General features: G+C 36.0%; 1 protein-coding gene across 1 annotated transcript in view; it reads left to right on the plus strand.

The window, feature by feature from the left end:
- The first annotated feature begins 8,672 nt into the window (after positions 1-8,672).
- LOC123248247 (FRAS1-related extracellular matrix protein 1-like) overlaps positions 8,673-14,477 on the plus strand; it is a 52,572-nt gene continuing 46,767 nt past the window's right edge. The window contains exon 1 of the mRNA XM_044677224.1: positions 8,673-8,903. Within this exon, the coding sequence (XP_044533159.1) occupies positions 8,673-8,903 (231 nt within the window). The remainder of the gene's footprint in view (positions 8,904-14,477) is intronic.

Raw genomic sequence — 14,477 nt, forward strand, 5'->3', positions numbered from 1 at the left:
CTTAAGACGGAAATGATTAAGAAGCTGTTTATCGATTCTCTTGGGGTTATTTGGTGGGCACTTGTCCTGGTTTTACTTCTAGCTTCCCCCAGGACTATCCCCCTCCTCTACTTTTTTTCTGACTGTGCAAGAGGCCAGATCAGCAATCCAAGGAAACTACAGGGGGATTGTGTGGCTGATAATGTGGTGTGGCACTTGGCTTTGGGCCCAGAAGACCTAAAGGTGTATATGGCTCTTCAGACTAACACCTCTATACCCAGCTCAGTAAACTTTTGGAAAGGTGTTGCAAATATATTGCATAAATTATAGATGTCAGGCTCATGTGACCAACAAGATGAAGGACTAGACATTTTCTCCAGTCTCTACCAGCTCTCAAAAAAGCCCCCAAAGAAAAATGATGTTGTAGAGTTAGCAAATTATAGATGTTTTTATAAGACAACAAGAAGTCTAGCAAGATAACAGGCATATAAGTTAACAATGGGGAATGCTGTTCTACAGCACTGACCACTTAGTACCTTTCACAATATAAGGAAAGAAAATTAAAATGACTAAAGATGTCAGGAGGAAGGAAATTCAATTGTTTACCTAAAATACAAAAAGATAATTCTAAAGAGAAGATACTGAAATTAGAAGGGGAGACAAGTATCAAAACATCTAAAAATTGCAAACATTTCTAAAGAAATGAAGAAAAAGAAATATTTCAAGAAAAAAGAAATTGAACCAACATGTGATGAAATGCAGAGCCATATGGATTCTCCAGAAAGCATTGAACTTCAGCAGGAAGTTCCAGAATGATGAAAGAGAGAAATCAGAATTTTGAAAGAAATCAAAAGAGGCAAATGACAGAATTTATATCTTTCAAAGCAGAAATAATTAGCAGAAGAGAAAAATGGGAAGCCACCTTGATGAATCTCTTCACAGAAACAAAAGATAGAATTTTAGATTAGGAATACAAATATGATGAAGTAAAAGATATTCTGAAACATATATGCTCTGGAAAGGTTAGACTGTAGGTTCTCCTAAAGGCCAATTTTCCTCTCTAGAAATTCTGATTATGTGGGATTTATATTGACTATCATTTTATTTCTGAATACTACAAATTGCTGAACATGACTGAAAATGACTTCACAACAAAAATTTAAGACAAAGACCTATGTCCATAAAAGCCTTTGCAATTTGCTTCCTGGGTGCCTTAGTTGTCACATTCTTTCCTTCACCATTGTTTTGTCTCTTTCCCACTCTTCTCAGGGACCTGATAATAATAATTTTTACATAACACTTAAGATTCTGCAAAACATTTTGCCTATATTATCTCATTTGAAAATCAGAATAGAAGTAAATGCTACAGGTATTATTATCCCTACTTCCCACCTAAGAAAATTGAGACTCAGAGAATTAGCTTATGGTTATATAAGTAATGTGTCAGAAATGAAATCTAAATTCAGATCTCTTCTTACCTCATCTGGCCTTTCCATTATACAAAATTGCCTCTAAAAATCAATGGAATATTTTCAATATTATTTACATACATAAATACATCTTTGGACTGTCTTTCCTACTCCAAACCAAAAGAGATCGATATGACTCTATGGTGAGCAATACAAGATTTTGACTTTAAGTGGATGTACTCAATTATGTTTGACTTTGAACTGAGATCTTTTTGCTCTTACTGTGTAAACAAGTTTTTAAAAAGTTGTTTCTGCAACATTTCAATTAAGCATTTTTATTTGAAAGGCAGGATAGAAATAGCATATAGGGTGCTGGATTTGGAGTCATGATTCTTTTTGGAGTGGCAAAGAACTGGAAATTGTGGGAGTATCCACCAAATGGGACATGATTGGACAAGTTATAGTAAAATAATGCGATAGAATATTACTATTTTAGTGATGGCCTTAGAGAAATGTGGGAAGATTTGTATGAATTAATACAGAGTAAAGTGATCAGAACCAGAAAAACAATTTATACAGTAATAATAACATTATGAAGACAAACAACTTTGAAAGACTCTGATCAACACAGTGACCTACCATGATTCCACAGGATTAATGATGAGACAAAGAGGTGACAGGCTCAGGGTGAAGACTGAGACATATATTTTTTGGATATTGCCAGTGTGGGAATTTCTTTTGTTTGGCTGAATATTTTCTTTATAAGGATTTTGTTTTTCTTTTTTTTTAAGGGGCCAGTGAGAAGAAGAGAAAATAGATAGTTTGCTCCTCTTTCTCTTTTGTCCTTTTCAAGTAGATATACACTAGGATTTTAATACTTAGGCAGCACATGTTTAAACTTTGACCATATCTCTAGACTTAAGGAACATGTTTTGCCATGTAATTTGAATAATCAGTTCTTGCCTCCATATCATGTTGAGCAGGAAACTAGGACCTTTAACTGATTAATGATAAGCTAAAGTGAATACCTACCTTGAAGGACAATGAGATGTTTGATGAATAGTGGAAAAGCCATCATTTTCTATAAAACCAAACCAAACATGTGATATCCTTTTAGAGAAGAGATAGAATGAAATTGAGTTGGTTAGCCATCCAGATCTCTAATAGGAAACAATGCACACTTTGTTTGATTTCATTAATTCTCTTCTTGGTCTTTTCTTATTTCAGGCGATAGTAAATTGAAATCCTTTTTTAATACTTGGAAATACAAATTTGGAAAATGAGACAAAACTTTGACTGAGACATGATGGCTTTTCCCCCCCTTTAATGGTGGTGGTGGTGGTGATGGTGGTGGTGGTGGTGGTGGTGATGGTGGTGGTGGTAGTGGTGTGTGTGTGTGTGTGTGTTGGTGGTTAGAGAGAGAGAGGTTAGTAATTCACAACATATAACAAGAGCAGGAATTTGAATCCAGATCAAAGCATTTGTTTCACTCCTCCATCATATAATTTAAGACATCCCTGGCTTTTCAAAGGGAATTTGTTTCAGCTGTTGGCTAAGTGGGTGGCAGAGGAATATAATTTGAGGAAAACATATATACCTGTCCCTGCCAAGGGGAGTCTTTAGGGGAGACTGACAGGAGGTGGAGACTTAATCTTTTGGTAACTCTCCCTTTTAATGGTGAAATCAAGTCCACTCATTATGTGCACTTAAAATTTCCTACTGTACCAAATTCCACTTGTGTTCCCCAGACTCATGTCATGTGGACAGGTACACCAGGGGAGAAATATTTACCTGAATATTTCCTGAAAGTATGAGAATACTCTGATAAACACATGGATCATTTTCAATTGTGAAAGGATATGTGGGCAAGAGGAAAATATGCTAACTCTGGAGACAGAAGACCTGGGTAAAAATCCCAGCTCTATTATTTATTACCTGTATTGCCTGGAACAAATGATTTCATTTCTTTGGGACTTAGTCTATAGAATAAAGGTATTAACTTAGAAAATCTCCAGGGCCCTTTCAGCTCTAAATTTATGATTGTATGATAATAATGATTTTTTTTTGAGTCCAGCAGATTTTCCTGGTATTTCTTTAGCATTGTATTTTATTCCTTTTTTGTTCAAGGATGTGTTTTTAGGAATGACATTTCTCGAATATTAGAATGGTATATTTGGCTTCTTTAAAGAGGCTTATTCTAAGATATTATCAAAAACACCTTTTAAAAAGAGCACATTTAAAAAAATACATTAGGTTTTTAAATTCACTTTCTAACACAAATACAAAATCACTCAGTCAGATATAGAATTTTAAAAAAGGATGTAGAGGGAATGTGTTCCCAGGAACTTTAGATAAGCTGACAAATACAATCAGGTATTAGATTTAATTCTAAAAACTTGTTAGTTACTAAAGCAAAAAGAGAGAAACATCATATTGTTTACATTTTTTGAAAAAAGAATACAGAATCTTTAGAGATAAACTTTTAATGAGGGCTTAATTTGAAATGGAACTTATGTAGATTTTTTTATTTTGAAGGGGTGTTATGTGTAAAAAACTGGATATTTTGATTTCTCCTTAAGGTAGTTAGATATTCAACTTAATATATGTAGGTGATCCATCCTCATATGAGTATGAAACTTGAAAAGCCTAGATGGATGCACAGTTAACATGGCCATTAGACTTTCCAATTTAATTAAGTAAACATGTTTGCTAGATACTGGAGACAAAAGATTATAAACAAAAAAATCCTTTTCCTCAAGGAGCTCACTTACATTCTATTGTTTTTAGTTCAATGAAAATTTATTCAGTCCCTGGGAAGCCTTTGCCTGTTGACAGATTATACTCAATTTATGATTGAATTTTTTTAGTTTATACCCATAGTACAGCTATTTTTATGCCATTGGCTATAGGGAGAAAACCATAAACATTAGGTATGATATTGGTGGAGATGCTGAAAATATACATACAAACATACAACATCAAAGTCTCATTCTTGAATAAGAATCCTCTCTAGGGAACTTAGGTGCTTGTCCAGGTAGGGGACCCCTGAGGTCCCTTCCAACTCTGAGATCCTGTGATCTTTGAGAGCCAGACTTTATTCCAACCACACAGAAGGCCAATTCACTTCAGCAAAGACATGGCGGCAAGGCTGGCTACAGAGAGGTTGGTAGAGCCAATGTTCATGTGAACATGGTACTTGATGGCTCCATAAAAAGTGAATGATTCTAAGAACCGCAGATCCGTTAGGGCTATAGCAAAATGCCTGAGGCTAGGAAAACCTACCAGAGTGCCTTCCATAGAGTAGAGGCTTTACCAAATGCCAATTGATTTGGATTTGGATGTTACACGCTGCATATGAATCAATAGTGACAACGGGGTGGTTTTTCCCATGTATTAATATTTTAGGCTTTATGATGATTTATGTTAAAGACGAATGTACTGAAAGACATATTGATTTTTAGCCTCTTTTCAGGTGCTACATTAAAAAATTATTAAAAATTATATACCCATTTAGAAAATTTTATTAGTGTTTTGGCTGTTTAAAACACAAATTGAAACTCAAGTGCTTCAAAGGTGTCAGAATACACAATCAAATAAATATCAAATATGCTGTTTAAAAAATTTATATAGCATTTGTAACTTTAAACTGTTTATATTATCTCATTCTTCAAAAACATCTTTTGAGTGGGAGGAAGGCAGTAGATTATCTCCATTTTAAAGATGGGATAATTGAGACTTAGAGAGGTCAAGAGACTTGCTCAAAGAAGTGGTGAAGAAGGTCTCCTCTCCTGGTCTTATGAATCCAATTCCTGTCCTCTTTGAAATAGAGACCTTGCTTTGGTCAGTGAAATCTGGGAAACACAATTACTACTTTAGTTTACATGGTCCACAGATCTACACATCTACTGTAGCTTTATATGTAGGCAGAGCCACAGCAGTATTTGTAAACTATTTTCATACATAAAGGAACATTTTTATCTAAGTTTAAAAGAAATAACTTCCATAATATTCTACATTGAATAACTTTTCCCTCTCAGTCACTCTCATTGAGTAGAAAAGTTTTGAGTTGTATCCATTCTACATATTTTAAAGCTTAGAACTTATATTATTGGGGCAGGTAAGTGGACTCTACTTCCTTGTTTTAAATGTGTCCTCAGACAGTAGCTTGGTGATCCTGTTCAAATCACTTACCCTTGTTTGTCTCAGTTTCCTCTTCTGTAAAATGAACTGGAGAAGGAAATGGCAAACCACTCTAGTATCTTTGTCAAAAAAACTCCAAATGGGGTCATGAAGAGTTGGACACAACGGAAACCACTGAACACCAATGTATATTATATTAGCTTGTTCTCATTATTTTATTTCTCAGTTGGGGAGCACTAGTAGAGTATATTGGCACAATAATATTAGTCAGAGGCTACAATTTGGAGCAGTTAAAATGTGGAAAAATGGTGGGCCAATATTTCCTGGCGCTCATAAGTTCTGTGACCATGGTTGAACCAGTTAATTTTGTGGAGCTTGTTACTTCCTCTGTAAAATAGAAATAATATTCCCTGTGAAAACATCAGAGGATTGTTGTTAAGTTGCAATAAGAGAATGTATGTAAAGGAATTTGCAAACTTTAAAGCCTTGGTGGCTTGCAAAGCTCTTTCCTTGTAACAATCATGTCAGAAGAAGATTGGCTGAAAAGAATTGGAGAAAGAGAAGATTTGGGGAGGGTTGGACATCAACATTAATTTTAAGTGTTTGAAGGTATGTTGTAAGAAATAAGGAATAGGTAGGTGGTCCGGCAGATAGAATATTGGGCTTGGAATCAGGAAGACTGTCCTTCCTGAATTAAAGTCTGGCTTCAGTCACTTATTAGCCATGTGACCCTGGTCTAGTCACTTAACCTTTTTGTCTCAGTTTCTTCATCTGTAAAATGAACTAGAGAAGGAAATGGTAAACCACTGCAGTATCTTTGCTGAGAAAACCCCAAAATGGCATCACGAAGAGTCAGATGTCACTGAACAATGAGAAATAGGGTTTAGACCAATAGTCTCCCAATTTTTTTGATCACTTACTCTTTTAATAAAAGAATTTTGATCATGTGCCTCTATTTTAGGCACTCACTTATTTATTTATTTAAAGTAACTATATATATATGTATATTTTTTTTTAAAATGACTTGTAGATTTAGAAATAAGACAGTGGAGCATACAGAATTTCTGAAAGGAATTATACCCCGTCAGGAAAGGGATTTGTTTGAGACTGTAGGGCTACTCATTATGATATTGCTTTTTAATGTAATTTAGGATACCTCTAAAAATAAATTTGGTTTTGTGTTTCATTAAATGCCTACTTAAAGCATCTGTGAGATCTGACAGCAGAGTGTAGCAGATAGAGAGCTAGCCTTGGAGACAGTGTGCCTTGGTCCCTCTGATGCACTCTGCCTATGTGACCTTAGACATGCTACTTAACCTCTCAATGAGCTAAGCCAGAGGTGTCAAATGGACAGGCTGCATTTGACCCACAACTCCTGACTATGGCCTGAACCAGATTAAAATGTAATTGGGAAATATTTAAGAAAATAAATAAAAACACAGTAAGACTCAGACACTATTACATTTTAAAACAAAGTCAATCTAAGGCCTACAGGATTCTCTATGTATGGTTAATGGCACCCATTTCTATTTGATGCCACTGATCTAATCAATTCTCTAAAACTCTGAATTGCAGGGAAGGGGCCCATCTGCGTTAATAGATAGACTTTCTTCACCTAGAAGTTCCCTTTGCCAATAAAAACACAGATTGAGCCCTTGTCCAGTGGAAATTATAGTATATTATTGTATTAATAATCATTTATATTATAAAGCTTATATAAAATAATCACTTAAAATGATTACATAAAGATAAAATCATATTTGAATCTAAAGGTAATAGGGGATCACTATAATTTAAGTAGGGGAATGACAAGGTGATTCCTGTATTTTAGAAATCTCCCTTCGAGATTTGCCACATTGGCAGTATGGAGGATGATTGGGAGAATCATGAGGCTGAGAGACCCAATAGAAGTTATTGCCATAGTACGGCTCAGCAACAACAAAGGCCTGAATTAGGTTGATGTCTGTGAGAGTGGAGAGGAGGGGATGAATGTGAAAGCTGTTTTGGTGGCAGAATTAATAATACTTGGCAACCGATTGGATGTGTGAGATAGGGAAAGAGGGGAGTCAGAGATGAAGTTAAAGAAGTGAACCTTGGGATCTCAAAGGAAAGTGATGTCCTTGATGGGAAGAGGCAAGTTCAAAAGAGAAGTGGGCTCAAATAAAACTTCAAAAGAAGTTCAAAAGAAACCCAGGCTCTATGAACTTAAAAAGCATTGATAGCTATTTTCTGGTATTATTGATTTCCTTGGCAATCCCTATGTATTTTATTTTTATGGGTTTAAACACATTATTTTGATTAGGAGTCCACTGCCTTCACTAGACTGCCAAAAAAAGTTTAAAAATTTTTTGATTTAGTTCTTCCTGATTGGAGGTCTAAGGCTCTACTACACCACAACCCATCTCCTTTCTGAGATATTTCTTCTCTGTGATGGTAATTTTCTAGCAATATGCAAAGGCTAACTAATCTTACTCCCTTGGTAAAGCAATTACCTAGTAGTCTTTTCATAGGACAAACAAGGAAATAGAAGATTGGGGCTCAGTAACATTCTCCAGACTATAAGGGGGTAGATAGATAAGTTATATGCATTTATCTTGAAGTCAAAGGCAGTAATTCTCCTATGGGACCACCCAATCACTATCGAGATTGCTTTTAGAAAGACAGGAAGCCCAAGTCCCTCAAGCTGGATAATGAGTTGGCCCCATCACCTTTCAGATGTGCTTAGAGGTCAGGTTAGTTTATTTGTTTTTAATTTACCCGAAATGAGAGAGGAGGTTTGAAAGATTCCTTTGTCACTTGGATCTCCTGAATAGCAATGCTGTTCTTTTGCTCTTTCTCCTTCTCCCCCTATCCCTTCTCTTCTTTGCAGGATTAGAAAAGCACTCAGAAAGCCCGTTAATCTTTCTGGCGTTGTCAGGATTGATCAGCGAGTTTTATTAAAAAAGCTCCAGGATTTCTTGAAAGGCCTCATTCTCCAGATTTCCAGAAGGGGGGCCCTACAGCAATCTGCATTTGTGTTGTCCAGATCCTTCTCCTAACTTAGCCCTTTGGATTACATGTCGAGGGTCCTGCAGGAGAAAGGGAAGCCTTCTTTGGTTTAAGTCTGTTTCCTGGAGGGAAGCTGGTGACCGTCACCCTGATAACATGAACCTTCTTGGATCCTGTGGGGTGTTTCTCTGCCTGCTACTTATCCTGCAAAGTACCAGCTCATCCTTCATCAGCGTCAACCAGGGATTGAAGGTGGTGAAGGGCCGCTCTGCTTTCCTGTCAAGGGAGGACCTGCAGTTTTCCATTCCTAAGGAAAAAGATGCCTGCAAAGTGGAAGTTGTGATAAATGAACCAATAACTCAGAGGGTTGGGAAACTCACTCCACAGGTATGTGATACCAGGTGTTCTCTATTTCATAATACTGAATGCAGGTGGATGTACACATCTGTGTCTTATTTGTCTCTTGAATCCTAACCCTTTAGGCTTGTCTTTGTCCATTAGCAGAAACACCTTAAAATGAACAAATAAATACTCTAAAAACATCTGCAATTTAGTCTTGAATGTTACCAGTGGAACAAAGTAATGTCTATGGATGCTTAACTTTAGGTGGAAGAAGAGGGGATCAAGAAATCAGGGAAGAAGAGGAAGAAGCCAAGGGAGAAAGAAGGACATGTCTGTAATGATAGATATGTTCTAAAACTGAATGTAAATTTGTCTTTTCATAAGTCAAATCTCACTACATTAGATAGAATAGCTTACTAGGGGTAGCGAGGTGGAACAATGGATTGAGTGTTGGGCCTGAAGTCAGAAAGATCTGAGTTTAGATTTTATTTGAGATACTTACTAGGTGTATGACTCTGGACAAGTCATTTGACATCTATTTGATTCTGTAAAATGGGGAGAGTGATAGCAACTACCTTCCAAGGTGTGAGGATCAAATGAGATAATTGTAAAGTATTTAACATAGTGCCTGACACATAGTTAGCTGCTGTTGTCATCATCATCTTCATCATCTTCATCATCATCATCATCATCATTAGAGGGGCTTATTAGGGGCAGCTAAGTGGTACAGTGGATAAGTGAGTCAAGCCTAAAGTCAGGAAGCCTTTAGGTAAAGGTAAAATTTAGCTTTATTTACTTACTGACTGTGTATGACATTGGGTAAGTCATTTAGTCTATCTGCCTCAGTTTCCCTATCTGTAAATTGAGGATAATGAGAGCACCTAAACACAGTGTTGGAAGGAGGATTAAATGAGATAATATTTTAAAAGTACTTTGCAAAACCTAAAGTGTTATACAAATGCCAGCTATTATTATTACTGCAGGGAAGCTAAGTGACTCAGTGGATAGAGCACTGGACCTGGAGTCAAGAATATCTGAATTCACATCTGCTCACAGACACTCACTAGTTGTGTATTTTGGGCAAGCCACTTAACCCTCTTTGTCTCAGTTTCCTCATCTGTAAAATGAGCTGGAAATGGAAATGGAGAACTACTCTAGTATCTTTGCCAAGAAAAGCCCAAATGGGGTCACAAAGAGTCAGACACAACAAAGCAAGAGCAACAAATTATTATTACTATTTAGGACCATCCTATGATCAAGGCTTTTGATGAATTGAGAATCACCCTCTTGCCAGTTTTCAAAATGGTGCCAGGAAAAGAGCATCAAACTTGGAGTCAAAGACTGGCTCTGCTATTTCCTTATACTTGTGACCTTAGGAAAATCCCTAAACATCTCTGGGGATCAGTTTCCTAATCTTTAAATGCTGGGGTTGCTTTTTATGACCTTTAAGGTCATGATTCCTAAACTTTCCTTTTCTGTGAATCAGATTTCCTTAAAGTGTGAGGCATGATAGAACACAACACAACATTAGAAAGAGCTAAACTTTCTATAGCATCAGTGCTTTATTAAAGTGCACAACCTCCTTGTGAGTGCAGGTAGTATTATTCCCCTTTCACAGCTGAGGCTTCAGAGGGTTCAAGGGGAGGAAGTTTGTCCATTGCCAACAGCTAGTAAGGGGAAGACCTGGGGCTTGAACTCAACTCTGGTGCTCCATCAACTACTCCTTACTTTTATGTAATACTAACATCACAGGTGTCTTTTCCCTCATTTAGACTGAAATTTGCCCCCAAATGAGAGAAAAAACATATATAGGACTCAAAACCATGTGTCAATCTGCTGGAAGGAGTGGGGAGCTTGGACCTTGTTGCTAAACTGAGATATTCTTATCCCATCCATTGGCTTCAGTAGCAGGCACGCTGTGATTTTGTTAAAAGGTTTGTTAAAATGACACAGGAGGAGGATAATGAAGTGCCTCAGACAAAATTAAAAGTGGCTCAATTTTTTTTCTCTTTAACTCAGATGGTTAGTGATGGACCCATTTTTTTTAAACCATCACATTCTGTTTCTAGCCCAATTTAGAAAGAATCACATCTTGGAGAGGACACCCTTGGGTGTAGTCAGACCTTCTGTGGCAGCAATCAGATACTCAAAATCTCCTGAGAGCTTGTACTGCTCTGAGATTTGTGTTCCAATTTGCCAGCCAAAGAGCTTTAGATGAGACTATGAAAATGCAGAAGGAAGACCAACTGTATTTGCTTCATGCCCTTGGGTGACAATTCCCAGTTCATTTGGACATTTAGTAGCCATATGCTCATTCCTTGGCCTGTCACGTTACCTTATATTTTGACAATTTATTCCATAGTATTGAGATTTGAGATTGATGATATAGTTCTAGAAGGAATGTCAGAGATCATCTTGCCATGGGACAATAATATCTAAATAGCATTGTAAGGTCTGCAAAGATTTTATAATAATAATAATAATAATAGCTAATATTTATATAACACTTATTATGTGCTAGGCACTGTGCTAAGTGCCTTATAATGATCTAATTTGAACCATACAACAACCCTTTGAAATAGGTACTATTATTACCCCTACAAAAAATTTTTAATGGTTCAGAGGTACTTTTAGGAGCTAAAAGGCTCTATAATCCTGTCCCAAAGCTACAAAGGATAGATAGATAGAGACAGGGTTATGTAATGTAACCTACTACATATAATCATATAAATTAAAATTTTGAATTTTCCTCAATTATACATTTGAGAATGGGTATCTGACATTGGAGAAGAAGGGAATAAAAGAAAAGAAGATGTAAAAAAAGACACGTCATATAATGGGAAGAAGTAAATGAGTATATTTGCCATTGGGGAGTATTCTAAACATTTTATTTCCATCAGTTATAGTGTTTATATTTTCCAAAATTATGAGGAAACCGAGGTAGACAGAGGTTAAGTGCCTTGCCTAAGGCTTCAAAGCTAGTGTCTGAGGCAGGATTTGGATTCAGTTCTTCCTGACTCTAGATCCAACATTATATCCACTGAGTCACTTAGGTGCCTAGGGAATCATATGATTTTAGATTTAAAGCTAGAAGATACCTTAGAAGCTATTGCATTCTCCCTTTTTATTTTTATAGTTGAGAAAACAGAGAACATTCAAGCAAATAGAAATATGTTCAGGTAGAATGAAGAGAAGATGGGGAATTCTTATGAGATCTTTGTAATTAATTACAAGCACTATAAACAATACCAGCTAAAATTTTTTAATGCTTTGAGGTTGGCTAAATGCTTTATTTATGTCATCTGATTTAATATTTAATATTTAATCCAATGAAGTAGGTGCTATTTTTGCCCCAATTGTAGCCAGTAGGAAATTAGGGCTTAGAGACAGTTGCTTAGCTAATAAGTGTCTGAGTAGGATCTTCAATGTAAGTATTGAATTTAGAAATTAAGACTTGAATTTAAGTCTTGCTGATTCTAAGCCCTGTGCTCTATTCAGAGTCATGCTGCTGTTATGGTTGCTATTGTGAAGTTGATTGGTGCCCTTTTCACACATTCTAAAGAAAATGGAAGCGCCTTAAAACTTCCAAAGTACATATTTTCCAGGGATAAAAATGCTGAAAAAATGGTTGTCAGGATCAGAAAATTTTCTCAGACCTGGATAAACCTATGAAATTCTGGGAATTTTATCTTCATCTTACCTACATCTTTTAAACTTTCAGAAATGTGCGAAACCATTTGTTTAAAAATCTCTAGAGCTGCCAATGAGCCTTTCACATTGTTGTGTTCTGATGTTTCCTGGTTGTTGGAAACTCACCTAGAACAAAGATGATTTATTAATTCTTTTTTTTTTGAATCAAAGGTCAGATGCTGTTGGGAATTATATTCATGTTTCTCCAGACTGGTTTACTCATCTTTGAGGATTCAGTGTTCATGGCATTTTTCCCCAGTAAGGAGGCCCAGAAACAAAAATAGGTTATTCTTTAATATAGTTTAATAGCAAATTCAGACCAAAGCTTATGTAAACCACTTTTCTGGAGAGTCAATTGTATTAACAATACCCCGCTGGGTAATGAACAGTTTCATGTGGTTTGCACAGAAAATGTTTTGTTTAACATCTGCTCAATTAGCGTTTTTATTTCATTACTGAAGTTTGTCTTAGAACCAACAGGTTTAATTTCCTATCAGATATTTGAAAAGGGATTTAGATTGGCACACACAAAGTGCATTCTGTTCAGCCATGTCCCTGGATATATTCAATTAGGTGAACTCTAAGACTTCGTATCTTTCCATGCTTTGGAAATCACTTTTCTCACTCAAAAAATTTCTCGTGTTTCTTAAAAATGAGAAATTCATCTTTGCATCCCCAAGCATCCAGTAGGATCTTAATATATGTGCTGAAATGTTTCATTCACCATTTCTTGGGAATGGCAAAGCACCTCCAGCCCCTTGTCGAACAGAAAATGCAACACCGAGGAAGTGTCTCTAGTTTAAACTGGTTCACTGTCATTAAAGTGAGTAATGAGTTAGGAATGTGTGACAATTTAATTATAAATTGTAATTGAAAAGCAGTTGAAGTGGAAAAAAACAAAGCTAGACAGTAATTAGAAAAGGATTTAGCTCTCCTTTGTTTTAGTTAGTAAATTTATAGACAATTATGGTTGTCGCCTTTTATAAAAGGAAAACATATTAGGAAACATAAAACAGATGTTTCTTTTAACAAAGCAGATTGTCTCTTTTTTACAATGACTATTTGTCAGTGAGATGGAGAAAGGCCTTTTGTTTATCTTTTTCCTTGTTGTCAATTAAAAAGAGAAACCAATGATGTCTCTGGGAAAAGAAGATCATTTCTATTAGTGATAAACTTATCTTGAGAGTGGATTGTATTGACTGGGTTTGAGATTGGGCAAAGGTAAGCTTTCAAATTCAAAAGCCGCATATCCAACATTGAGGAATGAGACTCCCAAAATAGCTTTTCTCTATTAGACCTGAGCTCAAGACTAGAGAAGTTGCTTTGAAAAAGCATTTAGGGTTCCTGAAGTAAATAATTACCAGTTTTCTCATTTACTGTGATCAAACTGTAGCAACAAGATTTGTTTAATTTTGACTAACTGTAATTGTTTGCGGAGTGTCTAAATTCTCTTCTGAGATGCTATGAGAGGGTTAATAAAGACAGTTTTTAGAAGCGTATATAGAATTGAAATTCTGAAAACAAATATATATACATTACCATAGTCAGAGGCTTCATCTTTCAATACAAAGTTTGAGGACAATAATGTTAATAATAATGTTTTTGTTTGCGGGTGTGTTTGCATGCATACACACTATATGTAGAAATGTACACATTTATATAGGAACATACATGTACATTCACATGTGCATATATTCATATTTATACATCTATAGGGCATCTAAGTGGTTCAGTGAATAAAGAACCCAGCCCAAAGTGAGAAAGACTCATCTTCCTGAGTTTAAATCCAACCTCAGACACTGACTAGCTGTATGACCTAAGACAAGTCACTTAACCCTATTTGCCTCAGTTTCCTCAACTGCTAAATGAGCTAGAGAAGGAAATGGCAAACTATTCCAATATCTTTCCCATGAAAACCTCAAATGGAGT

Source organism: Gracilinanus agilis, chromosome 1 (genome assembly GCF_016433145.1).
Source record: "Gracilinanus agilis isolate LMUSP501 chromosome 1, AgileGrace, whole genome shotgun sequence".
Lineage (NCBI taxonomy): Eukaryota > Metazoa > Chordata > Mammalia > Didelphimorphia > Didelphidae > Gracilinanus > Gracilinanus agilis.